This window comes from Carassius auratus, chromosome 31, assembly GCF_003368295.1.
Source record: "Carassius auratus strain Wakin chromosome 31, ASM336829v1, whole genome shotgun sequence".
Classification (NCBI taxonomy): domain Eukaryota; kingdom Metazoa; phylum Chordata; class Actinopteri; order Cypriniformes; family Cyprinidae; genus Carassius; species Carassius auratus.
The window spans coordinates 5,889,222-5,906,801 of record NC_039273.1 but is presented as its reverse complement, the minus strand read 5'-3'; the positions used below and the strand labels follow the sequence as shown (position 1 = coordinate 5,906,801).

Here is a 17,580-nt window from a genome sequence, read left to right as displayed (position 1 = left end):
CTGTATCTTATCTAACATATTGTGTATTATTTTTAACTCATAATCGACAAAAAAAAATTATAAAATGTAAAAAAAAAAAAAAAAAAAAAATGTTAAAAATGCAATTATGTTGACTATTATATTGGGTGTAATTACAGCTAAATAATATGTTAATATTTTCAAAGTCATTATTTATGTCTGTAATAAGTGCTAAAAAGGAGTCCTAATTTATTTATTTATTTATTTTTTAGTAGTAGTAGTAGTAGTAGTATAAATAAAAGCATATGAGATGTTTAATGTAAATGAGAAACACCCGTAATTACTTTCATGTTTGTATTTATTTTAAACCTGTTCCCTCCTGTATAGTGTGCTGATCATATTGACATGTTTTTTTCCCCCCCCTAAGTGAACTAGAAATATGATATCCTTGTAAGCATCTCAATTCCTAGAAATTTCACCAACAGTCCTCTTAATAAGAACTAAGTGCAGAGAAATGAGCCTGACCAGACCAGAACAGACAAGCTTAACTTGTTCACAGTTCAACTACCACTATGCTCAATTAAGAGCTTAATTCCTGTCTGCTTCCGTATTAGGCAACAGACTGCATTCATTCATAAGCATTTTCTTCTCTTAGTTTACAAAAGTAGTTAATTCATGATTATTATGTGTCATTAGTCTTCACAAACATTCATCACTGAAGGACTGAAGCGAATCAAGACTATTACAGACACTTTGTCTCTCTCGACTACAGTGAATGGCTTTCCAAACTGCATTTGTGGAGAGACTTAGAGCTTACAGTCTACTGGAAATCTAAAACTAAAGCACAGTGATGTTGTTTCTTTTGTGTATGTGTAATTTCAGGCATGTTAGTGCATGACTTTTGTGCGTGGTGCATGATGATGAAGAGATGATTTAGGATGAGACTTAAGGAATATTTTAATCCTATACAGTACATTATTTTCTTGACAAACACATACAATAAATACAAAAATAAATATTAAATAAAAAGAGCTGAAATAAGACATGTAAACACTCATACTATCTTTTAAAACAGGAGGATGTCCATCAACAATTTAACAACATATTATATTTCCTACTAAACTTTTTACATTTGTAATTGTACAACCTTAAATCTGACTTCAACCCCTCACATTTTGCAGCTCTGTTTAATATTTGGACATATGGGCACCACAGTAATATAAGGTTACTATCGTTGTACCCTTGATAGCACCCTAATCATCAGACCTGAGGGAAATAGTTACAATATTTCAATTCAGACCTTCATATTTCAACCGCGTACTTAATATGGCTTAAGTTGAAACAGAATCACAAAGAGCATAAGGGTCCATCTGACGTGTACAAATTTCATATGAAAAGCTTTAAAAAAGGAGAAACAAAATATCAAAACAGTACAGTGTCTCTATTCCCGAAGGGAGTCCATTTCATTTGAGGAGGGCATTCTGGTCTTTATTCAGTCAGGTTTTTAAAGTCCAGTTTGGGCCAGTTCAACTGTTGATTCAGAACAGAGCTGCATTACACAGCAAGCAGATCCAGGGTTGCCGTCGGGTCTTGCAGGCCCAGAATGCTGTAGGCTATTCTCTTCTGATGACCTGGCAGTCGTACTCCAATGTTCCCTATGTCACTTTTTGAAAAAGAAAATAGCGAATGGATTAGATGAGGCCATAGAAATTTAAGTCATTTATAACCTCTTGAAACTGGTTCAGTTTGTAACTTATTTATGCATGTAATCAGGCATACTTACTCAATTTTTAAGTGCAAAACCTGTTCCATAGTTTTAATTCCAGCAAGAGCGAAGGTTTGTCTGTATTGGGCCATCTTGATGGATTCCAGCCAGTCATCCACTGACCTGAAGGGGGCGCCATCATTACCACTTGTGCTGGCCAGACGAATAGAGACACTGTGGGGAAGAGATATATTAAATGAAAATCTCAGTAAAAATACAATTGTAGATTTGTTAATCTACAATACATTTATCATCATCAGGCTGTTAACGGCTTCTTACCAGGGGTTGATATTGGCAATGGCTGAGAGTGACTCTGGGTTGCAAAGCAGCTTCTCAAGTAAGTTGACGATATCAACAAAGCGTGGCCGTTTGGAGCGGTCCTGCATCCAGCACTGCAACATGAGCTGATTGACCGCAGATGGGCAGCCCATCGGTGCCGGTAACCTGAAGCCTTCATTTATGGATTTCATCACCTGTGATCAAATATACAAAGAAAAAAGTTGAAACTCGTGCTCACAGAGGACTTTTAAATGAATGCATCAAACATTTCATTGGTTTTTAGAGCATTGCTAAGGCATTGGGTCATTTTGTAATCATCCAATTTAGGCCAAACTCCTAAAGTATGAGAAATTAGCAATAATAAAAGAAATTTCTCATACCTCGTGGTTGCTCATGTCCCAGTAGGGTCTTTTTCCGAATGACATCACCTCCCACATGACTATGCCGAAACTCCACACGTCACTGGCAGAAGTGAACTTCCTGTACGCTATTGCCTCAGGTGCCGTCCAGCGAATAGGAATCTTTCCTCCCTAAAAGAGTTAAAGTTCACTCAGTATCCGCTCAGAAAATCTGAATCATTTTCAAACTCATGAAAATAATGTTTTAATACATTTATACGATTATTATGCTATGCATTCATGAAACGTACAGTAGTCGTGTAGGTTCCCTCAGGATAGTCCTCCAGCACTCGCGACAGGCCGAAATCTGAGACTTTACACTCCAATTTGCCATTGACCAGAACATTGCGAGCGGCGAGGTCCCGATGAACGTAGTTCATGTCTGAGAGGTACTTCATTCCTGCCGCTATGCCGTTGAGCATTCCCACAAGCTGGTGCGAGGAAAAGTCCCCTTCATGGTCCTGTGGGGCAGAAAGAAACAGATTAGTGATCAGTGCTACAAGGTATTCAGCAGAGGTATTCAGATTAAACATTAACATTTGCTGACAGGAACATACCTTTAAATATTGGTCCAGAGCTCCATTCTCCATGTACTCTGTAATAATCATGGCATCTTTGACTGAAACAATAGATAGAAGGGAACGGCCTGTTAAAACATGCACTGTTTTGTGGAATGGTATTCTAAAGTACTGGAAACTATTATTTGACAGGATGATTCTTACATTTGGTGACAACACCCTCTAGACGGATAATGTTCTTATGGGAAAACTGGCCCATAATACTGGCTTCACTGAGGAAGTCCTGCCTCTGCTTCTCGGTGTAGCCTGGCTTCAGGGTCTTTATCGCTACGTCGACCTCACAGCGCCCTGGTCCCTTCAGAGAACCACGATAGACCTCACCAAATTCTCCTATGGAGCAATATTGAAAGACAACTGTTAATGAATGACATAACTTAAAGTCCAAGGCACAGGAAAAGACACTTAAAAAGTAACACAAGTCAATTGACTATTTTGAACACAATTGTTTTATGAAGCTAAAATAAAATTAATGTATTACTTTAAAAACTTGTGACTAAACCTGAAATAAATCGATTTAGAAAAATAAAAAATAAAAAAAGGTCCGGAGGTTGGAAAGGTCTAAGACTCCTAAATAGATATTTTACCAATCTTTTTTGTAAAAAATTATGTAGGAAAAGTAATACATTAATTTATGGCAAGAGTGCACCCCAAAAACCTACATCAAAACAGAAGTTTTGACCTTTGTCGAAAAAAAGTCTTCTTTGTTGCCTTTTTCTCTATCACACTTTAGAAATCATCAGAAATTATATATCACTTGAAAACATAAAATCAACAAATTCCTCTTTTGAAACCCATTTTAAATTCAAACATTGCTTTACCATGAACATGGTACATCAAAATCATGTTAAAAAATGTTTTCAGTCAGAATTATAAAAATGTAGGTTTGGATCATGCACTTTCAAGTCTGTGTTCAAAAATGTGAGTGACAGTTAACAGGATAAACACTATTATAGGATTTGATTAATACTAGAATAACACTGACCTGCACCAATGACTTTCTTCTTGGTGATATGACTAGGATGGATTTCACTGGCAAACTTGAGGACAGCCGCACAGGGGTCTTCATATGTATGGGGATCAATGTAGGTCTTCAAAGGCAGGAGTTTTTCTATAAAATAAATAGGTAGAGTTTGACCTTGTTTACATGACGCCCACTATATGAGATGTGGGCAGAGATGACACGTTCGACTTTGAAGATTAAAACATAGGGATTTTCGTGTGAAGCAATAGCTGATAGCATCAGACATGATGTCTTAACGCCAAACACATGAATGCAAAAGGGACTCAATTCATTCCTTACCTGGACATGAAAAGTAATCTCCATCTACCCGCCGTCGGACATGGGAATTCAACCTCCTGATGAAAGAACATTGAACATCACATTAGTGAGTTAATTTAAGCTCCTATCTTGATGATATATTAAATGTGGATGATTACACATCAAAGCTGGAATGTAAACAGTGTGGGTGAAGTGACTAAGGGCAAGGTTGGGAAATCCTGCTCTGTGGTTGGGAAAGAGATAAAGAAGAGAATAGAATGGAAAAAGTGATACCAGAGAAAGGTCCTCTAACCTTTTGTGCAGGAGGAAAATAACCACCACAATCAGCAACATGACTCCGCCCCCAGCGATGGCTCCCATGACAACCATGGAACTATTCTGCGTCTGAGATTCGGCTGTTGAAACAGAACAAAAAGAAATGCAGTTCACTGATACTGACAAACATTGGCACACCACCCATAGCCTATCACAAATGCATCAAAGTTACGCACTTTCATACACAAAGCATTAAAAGACTAAAACGAAACGCCCAGATACGCATTTGCACGCACTTACCGAGAGGCAACGTCTCAAATTCATGCTCTGTGCTGTGGCTGCTGGGATGGCCTTCCGCTGTCAGGGTGTGAACTCGGACCACATACTTTGTTCCTGGTAAGAGGTCGTTAATCTGCACAGAGTACTTTTCCAGAACCAGAACGTTATAGGTGGTGACATCCAATTCTCCGGGATCCTCCTGTGAAACAATGAGGAGAGGAAATTGAATGTTTATTCCAAAATAGTAAAGAAAGAAAATATGGAAAGTCCATAGAGAGGGAAGGAGAAAGCATACAAGATAAAGTCAATTATATTTTCAATGAAGAAATGACTAACTTAAGGTTCCAGAATGCCATGGCATTGCTAAGCTGGTTGATAGGGTGTACTAGACGATTTAGCAGGCCATTGCCAAGTAGTTGCTTTGGTGGTTATGTGATTCCTTGGGTGTCGCATTGCTAGGTGGTTACTAGTGTGTTCTGGCTGGTTGCTAAGGCATTGCTAAGTGGTTGCTAGATTGTTCTAGGTGGTTGTCTACAGTCCCACCACCAATCATCAGTCTCTCTGATATTCTTATAAAAAATGTAACATAATAAGATATCATAGTCACCTTCTTGCGGTACATGAGCTCAAAGCGAGGAGAGTTGTTATTCTGCACATGGTGGTCCACGACCCAGGATAAAGTCAGACTGCTGGTGGTCCGATCTTCTACATTCAGGTACAGCACCCTCGGGCCATCTAAATAAAAAGGCACAATACATCAGTGTTTTGGCTAACCATCAATGTCTCAATTTACATTTAATGCCATTTGATGCACTGTTTCTTAAGCAGGCATGACATGTGATCAGTTCTCCTCCGTGTTAATCTGTTAATCTTATCGAGCTGTGACAGGCAATGAGGTGCACTGGGTAGCTCTGCCCACAAAGAAACCTCACTGGTTCAAAATTCAGCTTCATGTTAAATGCAAATGGATGGGATTTTTGGCACATTTTCACCATTACTGTGGACAGAACTATTGCTTGTCGCTCAATAGCTTTATATTTGTGCAATTTAAACAGAAATTCTTAAATATCTAACCTGTGAAGTGAAGCACTGTTGTAATGCTTGCCGTGGCTCTTTTTCGACTAAACTGGGACACACCGCTTTGAGCCTCGACTGTAAATGTGTAGTTCACATGAGGCTCCAGCTCGCTAACCACAACCTCAGGGTCTTTCAAGGCCGTCTGCAAAGGCTCAAATCGCACCCTTCCACCACACAGTGAACACAGACCACCCTCACAGCGCTCGCAGGCCACACTGTATGTGATGTCACTTCTGCCACCAGTGTCTGCCGGTAGGCGCCAGCTCAGTTGCAAACTCCCTGCAGTCAGCAGGGGTGTGTATACCAGGTTTTGAGGTGGACTAGGCAGAGCTAGAAGAGCAAAACATGGTATGTTTAAAAACTAAATTCAAATGTAGAGAAAAAAACTACGTTTCTTAAGATCAAACAACTTTTTAGAGGAGTAAAAAAAACATATATTCACACTTACAAGAGCAAGGAGCAGAGTTTGGGTCCGTAGGGGCCCGGAAGTATCCCTCCATGCAGGGGCACAGCAGTGCTGCATGACCCGAGCGCTTCGTGTTTTCTGGACACACTTCACAGGTCTGACTGGAATCTGTGCTCTTGTAGTAACCCAGTTCACAAGCTTTTAAAAAAAGACAGAAACAAAACAGGTGAACATGAGGCATTTATCAACTAAAAGGACAAAAAAGATTCACATTTAATATATAACATCACAATTTCTATATTTTTGGCCATTGTGCACATAAAGGGAGGTTCAATCTTTTGGCACAATCACAACTGCACACAAAACAAGTCAATCAGGATAATGCAACCGACAGGCAACATACAACAGTCATTCAAACATTCAACAAACAATAAACTGATCACACTTCACAATGCATCCGGAAGATACTTTTAAATGAAACCAGTCAAACTGGTCACCAACTTTTGTATAGACCTTTTTATGGCTGATTACTTCTGCACTGTCAATTTCAGTACCAAAACACTGAAAGAAAGAGATTTGAAAAAAAAATGCAGTGAAGCACATGTGGATGTCCGTTGGAAAAAACAGGATGTCGGAACCGCAAGCATCAATATAAGACCTCTGGTCTCCTCTTCTCCTCCTTTCCTTCCTCTGCCGAAGGATGGAAACATGCTATAACAAACACAAAGGGAAGAAACTCCGGAAAAAAAGGAATGAAGGCAGGGGTGGGGGGGGTGATAACAATTATTAACAAAGGCGGCCGAGAGCAATGATTCAGAATCACATGAACGCTCTTAAGATGAGGCCGGTTCTGATAGGTGTACTTTTAATGGGCATGAGAAACTCACTGGCTTGCAAAATCACTGTGAATATAGATTCCACAGAGCTGAGGAACTTCCTTTGAGGGGAGTTTTTCACCCTCTGGGGGCCCATCTCTCGGTGCTCACCTCAAACAAAGGGCCAAGTTTCAGATTGACGGCCGATGGGAGGTGTGTGAGTGTGAGCGTGAATGGGTGCGTGAGGATTGCAGACAGAAGTTCTCCTGCTGAGATTTTACATTGGGTTTTGTGTATTTGCTCTGTGTATAAGGGTGGACGTCTAAAGGAGGGGGTCAACATAAGAAAGGCAGCCCTTCTTTGTGCATTTTATTTGAAGTCAGAACAAGAGCGGGAAACTCCCAATCTATTCCTCTAATCTTCATGTTTGTGTCTACTGAGAGTGGCATACGTGTCATTGGTCTGAACGAATCCAAATTTCACCAAACGCCAAGATGCGCGTCTGCCATGAGTAATAAGTCTGATTCAACATGTTAATGCTATTTCCATGGGAACTTTGTGTGAAAGAAAAGACTTTGTAATGTGCAACTTGCTCATGGCACCACTGACGAATCTTTTAAAGAAAACAAATGGTGTCATGTCAAGAAATATTTCGCTAAGTAAGTAATTAAAAAAATAAATATATATATTTGGGAATCATAACATTAAAAATGTACAGTCTCAAAACTAGATATTCATTTTGAGATTTGCTAACACTAAATTAGAGTTTTTAATGATTAACTTTACATTTATCACACGCTCATCTACATGTCAAATTAGGGAAAATGAGAAAGCACAATTAAATATGCAATATTGGTTAATACAGCTAAATCAAAAAGTAATACAAATCTAATTAATTATTAATTAATTAATTTAAATGTATATTTTAATCATGTAAAATATAGAGTATTAGTATAGGTATTAGTAACAGCATTGAACCATTAGATAACCACTGAATCACTAAATAAAGTGCCCAGCTGCTAATTGGATTAAACATCTATTAAACTGGAGCTAATTTCAAAAATATTTATGACCTTTTCATGGGTCAATGCAATTAACAGTAAACTCTAATATGATGTTATAAAAAATAAATCATGACCCTGTAGTCAGCTACTATTCAACATCTTTAGCCAGTAGCCAGTATCAAACTCACAAGCAGTGAAAACATTGGAACAATTGTGATCTCCCCCGAATCTTCTCAATTCCACGTTTCTCTGGCTAACCATTCAAATGAACCCCCTTCCCCCCATCCCTGCCCGGCAACCAACCACAAATGTCCCCAACAAACACTGGCAGGTGGCGATAAGCTGAACAGAACAGCACTCATGTAGAAAACCACTCGTAAAACTTCCATGAACACAATGACAACAGCAGCTTTAGTGTTTCAGTGGTCGTTTTTTACTCTGAATGCTTTGAGGCAACTTTTCACTCTATGGAGAAATAACCCAACCAAGTTGAATCAAGCGGTATAGGCAAAGGTTGTTAATTACTGCAGTCTGTCAACAGATGAGTGGATGAACAAATTATAGAGTGAAACAATCATTTACAGAAAAAGAAAAAAGGCTTTGTCAGAATCGGAATGGAAAGAACCGCAGGTTACGATGTCTGGACATGTACTCCTCATTCCTGAAACATGTCATCACAAAGTCAACAAGATACCAGTCTCCATTACATCTCTCCCATGAGCTATTGCATCGGGTCATCATTCATCACACTTCTTCCTAGGGTGTCAAAACATTTAGCATGTCTCCTGGAAACTACGTTATGAAGGAAATGTGTGGAATCTGCCCTTTTCCCAATAACCCCGAATGCCTTCAGATATTCTGAACTCCCTTGATGTTCTTCAATTTCCGTTTCAGGTGCAGGTTCCTGTAGGGCTGCCAGAGGCCAAGGTCTTTAAAACATGCTTTCCTGAGATTGCCCTTCCTGATTGTTCCTATATGGCTCTTTTGAAAAATTTCTCGCTAACATTTGTTTCCAGTGATAACCTTTTTTACAGCATGTTCAACAAATGTGCCCTACAGTTGGTCAGCATTGTGTTTACCAATGGATAGGTTTTAATTCCTTTGGTTTTACATTTTACAGTAACGTATAAATAGCGTGTCTACTCAAAACCACATTTTCCCACAGATACAAAAGGTGTCCAGAGAAGTCCAGCCCAACCTTTAATTATATGATGACTACCCCAGACAGGGCATGCCAAACCTTCTCTGTAATCTGCGGTGAGCTGTTGTCATGGTAACACACTTACACATACAATGTAAAACAGGTAATGTTAGCTCTGCCCATTGTGTCATATCAGCTGGTGGAGGGTATGGGAAAAGTGCAATATGACCTTGGGGGAATTCCTTGAAACTATTTGGGAAAACCTTAAAATGAAACATAAAAGAATCCATTTTTTCTGTAAGAACTTGTTATAGTAGCCCAATACTTAATACGCATTTAATGTTTGAATGTAGCTGTGTTAGATAACGTCCCAAACCAAACTTGAGTGGAAATGACTTCATACATCCATAAAAAAAAAACATTGGGAGCAGTTGGTTAAGTCACTAGCTGATAAAAGTCAAATTAGTTCTGAGAAAAATTGTTTGCAGATCTTATTATCTAATGAAAAGCATTATAACTCATTATTGAAGTCTAACCCATTCAGCCAAACACGTTATTTAAGTCCTATTCAAATGCAAGATATTTGAGAATGTGCAAAGGTTAAAAACCTATGAATGCAAACCATACCACTGTAACTATGTACATACACTCCTTAACAATAGTACCCTGGTATCTTCACACTTCCTTCCCAAAGCGTTAAGCACACATGTAGAAATAATACACCAGCAGGTGAAAGGGTGGGGAGACGGCTGACATTCCATTTGACTTGAGTCATATTTCTGGCCTCTCACAAATTTCTCAGACAGCTCTGTGGCAGCCACAAAAATCTTTCAAGCTTCTCAGAACACACCCTTATCCGACAACACACTTACCATCTGCCCACCCACAACGATCTGCAGTTGTTCCCAAATTGTCATCAATCTTTGCAAAATTATGGACTCAAACAATTAAATAAAGTAAAGTATATTATAGTGACAGACCAATATATATATATATGCAGACATGACATTTTTGTGCCAATTCAAATTATCAGCATACATTTTCTTTCTTTCTTTCTTTCATCTTTTTGGTTGAATTTTGAGCATTTTTGAGTAGGTTTCACTGCTAATTCTAAGTATATATCAGCATCTTTATGCAGCTTTTTGGAATACTTGATACTGACTAGTCAATTGCATCAATCTACCACTTTTGCCATAATGTCTGATTGTACATCATCAATTGTATATTCGATATTGGCCACCATCCTTTAGAGGAAGCAGAATTTTTCAATTAAGGAAAAACCCATATCCATCAACCACTGTTAAATAAGCATAAGTTCAACATATCACTGAAGCCCAGAACCCTACAAAACAATAAACATCTAAACTCACCTTTGCAAGCATCTCCAAAAGCTTGGTATCCCGCTCGGCAGAGACACTGGCCCACAGGAACGACCCACTCTCCCTCAGCGGTGCAGTACATCCGAGGAGCAGCTTCTCCAACCACCACTGCGTCCTTCACACAGGTGCCCTCCACCTCCGCTCCTGATGCCACCTGCTCGGGGAAGGCAGCCAGGCTTCTCATTGTGGCTGGGCAGGTGGTGTAGAACACCCTCAGCCCCAGGAGAGCAACACAGCCTCCTAAATCCTGGAAAGCAAGGTAGAAGCCCCTTCTGGAGAGTGGCCCGATGCTCTTCGTCTCAATGTTCACCCGCAGATCAGCTCGGCCCCCTCCACGATTAGCTGTCACCTCGTCTGGTGCTACGGTGGCTATCTTTCGAAACTGGCTCTTGCGGAAATTTGTGCCAACATCTATGTCAGTTTCCCCTAGATAGAGGCCAAAAGTCTCGCGACAGGAAGGCGATGAGCCGCCGAACGAATTGCAGTCCCGGACGACAAAGCGCAGTTCTACGGATATGCGAGAGACATCGGGCCTACGCTGGATAAAGGTCGTGCGAAGCCAGTTGTTCTGTTCTGTGTCACTGGCAACATTGCACACACTGTAAGTGTAAAGAAGAGAGCCGTTCACCACCGTCTGGACTACCTCCCACTAAGAAAAATGGAAAAAGACAAAATGTTTTATAAATCTCATAATAAGCATGAGAGAAAAGTCACTCAAATTAAACTTTTTTTTAAAGGTAGAGCATTTTATTACGGTATTGGAAAAGTAATTACTGTTTCCCGAATACTCCTGAAACTCATGCCACTGATTAAGTCAGGCTTGTCGGGACTCTCAGAAAGACAAATAATTAACTTGATAGTGCCACAACTTTAAAATTAAATATTACAATATCCTACTTCTAAGTGTTAGACTAAAACTGCGGGAATCACACCTTTGTAAAACTCATTAGAAGGCTGTAGGAGACCAAAAGTAGGCCTCTGCTCTGCTTTTTCCCACCACGCTCTGCCTTGATACTACCTTTTGCACACTCTAAAGCCTATGACCAGAACTTATTTCTGCTCAATCCTTCAGAAAGGAAAATATTTAAACACTCTGGTGCAAAACAATATATATAAAAAAATTTTTTATGTCATCTCAACATGTACTGGAGCACTTTTTATGTTATACATAAAAATACGAGTCTTTTCATGAATCTTAATGACTGGGTATGGCGAATGTACAGAGAACAGATTTATTAATAAAACTCACCCCTTCTTCATTTGGCCAGGTTAACCAACCTAATTCACTTCCAGCAGCCTTCATATCAAGTAGCACATCTAAGGATCATATAATATTTTGTTACAGTCAAAAAAAATAAAAAATAATAATAATAATATAAATAAATAAATAAAATAAAATACATTTACTGAATTAAAAGTCTTATGTAGATTTACATAAACCTTTATAGAGACCTCTAATATATATTTTATTCATTCATCATGCAGTAATTATAAATAGAAACGTCAGCTCTGAGTGAAAAGATTCATATAAAGAAAATTTCGGTCTGTCGGCTACTTACGTTCTTTTGACTGAATCCCCATAAATCCGTTGTTAACAAATAAATAAAAAAATAATAAATTCAACTGAGTGCGTCTGTAGTCCATTGCGTTTGTCAGATAAAACTTTTTGGTCCATGCGAAACTCCGCCGACTACGGCATGAAGGAACATACTAAATGAAGTTGAGGCTTCATTCATGGATATGGGAAGTCAGGTGACTCCGCCCCTTGGAATGCGCTCCATATATGGCGCTGGTGGGCGTGCCCTGGGACGCCTGGGTGATTTGAGTGACGGCCCCCACACCTGTTCAATGAGTTTCGGATGTTTGCGCCCACGTTCATTTGCACAATAGTAATTTCAGACGATTTGGTACGGTTTCAGTTCAAAGAGAGGGCTTTTAGTATTCCTCTGCTTTGAAGCTAAAATCCAGGTATTTCTTTTACAGACTGCAATTAGTTTCATATTTTAATGCGGTTCACCACGAATTTCAATAGGCTTAAACGATGAAAAAAAAATGTTAGTAATGGTTATTAACAGTGACTGAAAACGATTTTAAAATGTTCACAAATTGCACTTTACAAATAACTTTTGTCTAACCCAAAATCTAATTGTAGTTGTCAGGAATACGGAGTTTTATATAGCCTATGGATTTCTAAAGATTATTATTTATTTATTGTTTAGCACTGGCTAAAGTGGAAAATGTTTTAAAGCATAAACTGCAACAAAAGCTAAAACTAAAGCTATTGGTTGTGGTCTAGGGCATACTAAAGCCCACTTAAAATATTTGTCAAACCAACCATCACTATTTTATTCCCATCACAAGTTAGAGAAGGGGTCAAGTGGGCTTGCCTCAATGAATGAATAACTGCTAATGAGTTAAAGGAGTATGAATATGTAGATGGTGAAATATGACAAACAAAAGCATCGCCAGGCAATGCTAAGGAATGCTTGAGTCAAATCTCCTTTGTGCAGCAGTCTGTCAGAGTTCCTTGACCTGGTATTCAAACACAAGCTGACTTCTTCTGAGGCTGCCTGCATTGTGAGAGCAGCTATAAATATTCATTAGACATACAATAAATGAAAGACCTAAGCTTTAATTCTAGACAGACTCAAGTAGGGTTTTATGTGGCATGGCTCTGAACAAAATCCAGACTCATAGAGTTTTTACTGCCATTAATATTAAGACTAGACTTAAACTTTGATCTGTTAAATATCCCCAAAGCATTTTACATTCTAGTCTCCAGTATATTTAAATGCACTATGAAAAAATCTTAATAAACAAAGATTATTGAAGTATTTAAAAAAATATATTATTTCAGTCATTTCTTCAGTGTGTTACTCGCTGTTTTGTATTTGGCTTGTCATAATGTGTTGTTTCAGACTAGTGGAAAGAAACCCCCTCCAAAACATTATTTAAATGTTTATTTTATAGCGTTTTATCTATTTGCATATAATTACAACTATCTTTAAAGGCCAAAATGATTTTTTTTTTTTCTCATGCACTGAGCTACAAATCTCCGCACTTACAAACACATAAACATTACAATTCTATTCCCATATATATTCTGAAGGTTTTTACATCAGGGTTTGGTCAAAGATTATTTTATTTATTTACTTACTTATTACTGGCTGTTGACATTTCTGATGTTCTGATTTATGAGAGACCTTTGAGTCTAATATGTCAGCAAAGTGAAACAAGTCATAGAAAATGCAAATCAGTGCATATTTAATTAAAAAGTGCTACATTTGCATATTTAAACAACATTTCAGAAAACTTGTAATACAAAAGAGGTTTTTCTTAATGTAATCAGCAAACACGAGAAGATATCTAGGTCACGGTTAGGTTTTCTATTAGATTATTTTTTACTCTATTCACCTGGGGTGTCACCACAAATTATTAAAACGTATTAAGAAAATGCTTAGTTATGCAATTAAATAACATACAATTACTGCAAATTAGAATGCTATTTGTCCCTATTCAAGAATAAAGTCCTCTACAAAGGTCACTAAAATCTAAGATGTAAATAAACTATATAGTCCAAAAAAATTGTAGGCTGGTAAATGAAAAGCAGTTGGTCACAGACACCAAACTGAATGTGATCTGCTTATTAATAATATTCTTTTGTGCATATTTATTTGTGTGAAACATTTATTAATGGTTCAATCTTTGTTTTTCATGCCAGCTTCTATGAATGTTGAGTATGACTCTTAATATTTGGAGTAAGTGCTCAGCCACACAAAATAGATGATTAATGACTTCACTCTGTTTGGTGTTTAAGCACAAGACACTTATGTTCAGAGGGACATTTGTCTTCAACAAATGAGGAGCTAGAGCCATTGAGATGCCGTCACAATGCCGAGCTCCCTTTTCATTCAAGGGCCATGTGTGTTGCAGGAGGCCTGAATTATCTGCTGCACTCCCATCAACCCCCCTTCACCTCTCCACCTTGTTCCACACAAGCGCCAATACAAAGCACTTCACGCCAGGAGGTTGGCCTGTTACTCCGGGGGTCACGGATCTGCAGTGGGACCACTGCTGCAGGGTCATTCAACTCTTCCACCCCTCGACTCCTTCTTGTCACCCTCGTCACCACCTCTCGCCAAAAAAACACAAATACAGAGGCGGCTTTCCATTGTAGGCTGCGTCGAGACTGTCTGCATACCCTTCAAAAGCTTTGTTAACGCTCCCGATTCTACACTGATCCCTTGACTGGGGGTGAAGGGAGTGCTAATGCGGGATACGTGCCAGTGACATATGGCAAGATGTTAACACATTATTAATACAAAGTTAACAAAATTATTTTCATGAGTGAGTCATACATAGATTTAAGATATAAAAATGTATTTACTCTATTAAGGCGCAATTAAAAATGAATGAATGACATTGCATAAGACTTAAAAAAAATCAAAGCAGGTCACATTTCATATATATAATGTTAATGCAAGAACATTTTGTAAGCACAATTATTTTTATTTCTCAACAAGTGACTTTTGTCAAATTACAAAACAATGTCTACACTGTTCAAAAATAAGACCATAATTATTTAGGACACTATCTGGTTGTCAAACCCATAACGGAATGTATATGTGTTGAATTACATCTGTGGTTAGTCTGCAAGGATGTGTGTGTGTGAACAAATAAAACCGATTTCATACATCCACTTGGTTTAAAATAATGAGAAAAGTTAAATGAAATGAAAGTTTTTATACGTCAAAGATGCATTAAATTGATCAAAAGTGGCAGTAAAAACTTTTACATTGTTATAAAAGATTTATATTTCAAATAAATGCTGTTCTTTAGAACTTTCCAATCATCTAAGAATCTTGAAAAAATATATATAACGGCATCCTCAACAACATACAGCTGCACAACTATATAAGCAAATCCACTATATTCATATTTCTGAAAGATCATGTGACAATAAAGACTGGGGTAATGATGCAGAAAATTCAGCCATTACATAAATACATTTCATTTTTATAAAACAATAAAATATAAAACTGTTATTTTAAGCTATTCTAATATTTAAAAATATATGTGTGTGTCTGTATGTATATTAGATTAGATGTACTTTATTGATCACATAGGGTAAATTAAGAATTTGAAAAAAATTGGGAACTCAATTACTTGTAACATTGGTCAGTTATGTACTTAGCAGTCATTATACAAATATACAAGCAGTCAATATACAAATATACATTAATACACCAGAGTCAAGAAATCCAGAAAACAAATGAAAAAATAAATAAATAATTTTTTTTAAAAATCCACAAAACCATGCAATGGAGTATTATTGTGAAATATATGCTGAGATCGTTTATGTATTAGTACATGAAATCATCAACATATATTTCACAAGTTCTCTTCTAAAGAAACGCAGTTTCTTTGATCCACGAGCTAACTAACAGAATTCATTCACTTCCTTAATCTGGCATTATTAAGCTTAGTAGCAGGCAGAGCTTTAAATTAGTCAGTGCTTAGACACAGGGATGATACATGTAATGTGTGTTGGTGAAGAGGCCCAATAAAGAGGATGGCACACATTCGTATGCATGTGTTTGTGTGCTCAGCCTGATTGGAATGTTGTGCAGGAGGAAGAACAAAGGACTTCATGAGGAACAAAGCACTTGAATCTATAGGAAGGAAGGCAAGTGGCAGGGTGGCAGTTGGAAGGGGGTGATGGGAAGAACACGGATGGTTGTAAGAAGTGTGGGAGATCTTGCACACAATAAGCCCCCTGGTGCCATAGCCACTCTTACCCCCAGCTCCCTTTAAACACACACACACTCAAATCACACGTAGCCCCATTGGCTGCACGGTAAGGCTGCGACAGCTGAGCTACCTGATGCTTTCCTGCATGACACACATCCGCACACACTAGCAAAACTTGCTACACCAGAGACACGTGTCACACAAACAGGAACTTCTGTCACTTAGTTTACAGTTTACATCTCACTTTGACCTTAACTGGTGATCTCGCTGGGAGGCCTACACCAGTGTGGTCCCAGCTGGGAGAACATGTGCATTTGGGTATATAAAATCTCTCATGCATCTGTCAGCCAGTGCAATGCTCCTCGCTGTTCTGAATGAAATGGAAAAACAACCACCTTCATGAAAAGACCATACAGCTGGTTGACGCAAGTTAAATGAGCTTTAATTTTCATTTTAGTTTTAGTTCAAGCATAAGTGATTCAGCTGTGCTTTTCTTATTATTTTTAATTGGACTGTGTGGTTTTATAATTTTATTTTATTTCACAAAGTTTTAGGTTACACAGTTTTATGTAATGTTTGATGTGACCAAAGAAAATAAGGAATTTGTCTTGTGAAGGCCTTATACGTATGTGAATATATATATATGTGTGTGTGTCTGTGTGTGTATACGTGTGTGCGTGCGTGCGTGTGTGTGTGATGTTATGTATTTTGTCCTAAAACCAAAACAAATCTTAAAAATAAAATATTACCAAGAAATCCTAAGAAGCTTTCATTCCTTTATTAATTTATCTGACATGTAGCAACATCTGCAGCCGCGCTAAACAAGTATCTGCAGGAAATGTTTTGGATTCAAACAGTGATGAGCGACTCTTAATTTAACAAGCATTCAAACAATAATAGCCGTAGGAAAGGACATTATATGATAGAATAGATCCTGCAATGGGTCGCTAACATCAATACAAAGCTTTTGATTGAAGTGCGTGTAACCTAAATTTATATAATGTTTGAGTTACTAGCATCACCAAGTAGAACTGCAACAATAATAGCTATGTTCGGAGTGTCATGCTAGCATACTACTCTTACTATTTCTGCAATTTAACATGCATCCTATGCACACCATGCAGATTATCAATATGCATAGTGTACTGCATCCTACAGTGCACTGCACATGACTTGACTTTACATTTCCTTTCTAACACTGGAAGAAAAAGTAACT

At 38.0% G+C, this 17,580-nt stretch overlaps 1 protein-coding gene across 1 annotated transcript; it reads right to left on the bottom strand.

The window, feature by feature from the left end:
* Positions 1–897: 897 nt before the first annotated feature.
* Positions 898–12,333, bottom strand: LOC113050326 (ephrin type-A receptor 2-like). Its single transcript, XM_026213179.1, has 17 exons — positions 12,173–12,333; positions 11,863–11,930; positions 10,605–11,262; positions 6,317–6,472; positions 5,866–6,198; positions 5,399–5,526; positions 4,813–4,990; positions 4,550–4,652; positions 4,279–4,334; positions 3,961–4,086; positions 3,123–3,308; positions 2,958–3,019; positions 2,652–2,861; positions 2,383–2,532; positions 2,003–2,196; positions 1,742–1,897; positions 898–1,621 (listed from the first exon to the last, which is right to left on the bottom strand). The coding sequence occupies exons 1-17, from the start codon at positions 12,255–12,257 to the stop codon at positions 1,513–1,515; spliced, it is 2,958 nt and encodes a 985-aa protein (XP_026068964.1). The 5' UTR covers positions 12,258–12,333; the 3' UTR covers positions 898–1,512.
* Positions 12,334–17,580: the final 5,247 nt, after the last annotated feature.

Bases quoted from the DNA above. Each gene is read 5' to 3' on its own strand.
- LOC113050326 (XM_026213179.1), bottom strand. From the start codon at position 12,257: ATGGACTACAGACGCACTCAGTTGAATTTATTATTTTTTTATTTATTT. The intron at 4,335-4,549 runs GTTAGAGGACCT...TTCTTTCATCAG, and splicing joins ATTTTCCTCCTGCACAAAAG to GAGGTTGAATTCCCATGTCC. The intron at 3,020-3,122 runs GTAAGAATCATC...CTATTGTTTCAG, and splicing joins AGAGGGTGTTGTCACCAAAT to TCAAAGATGCCATGATTATT.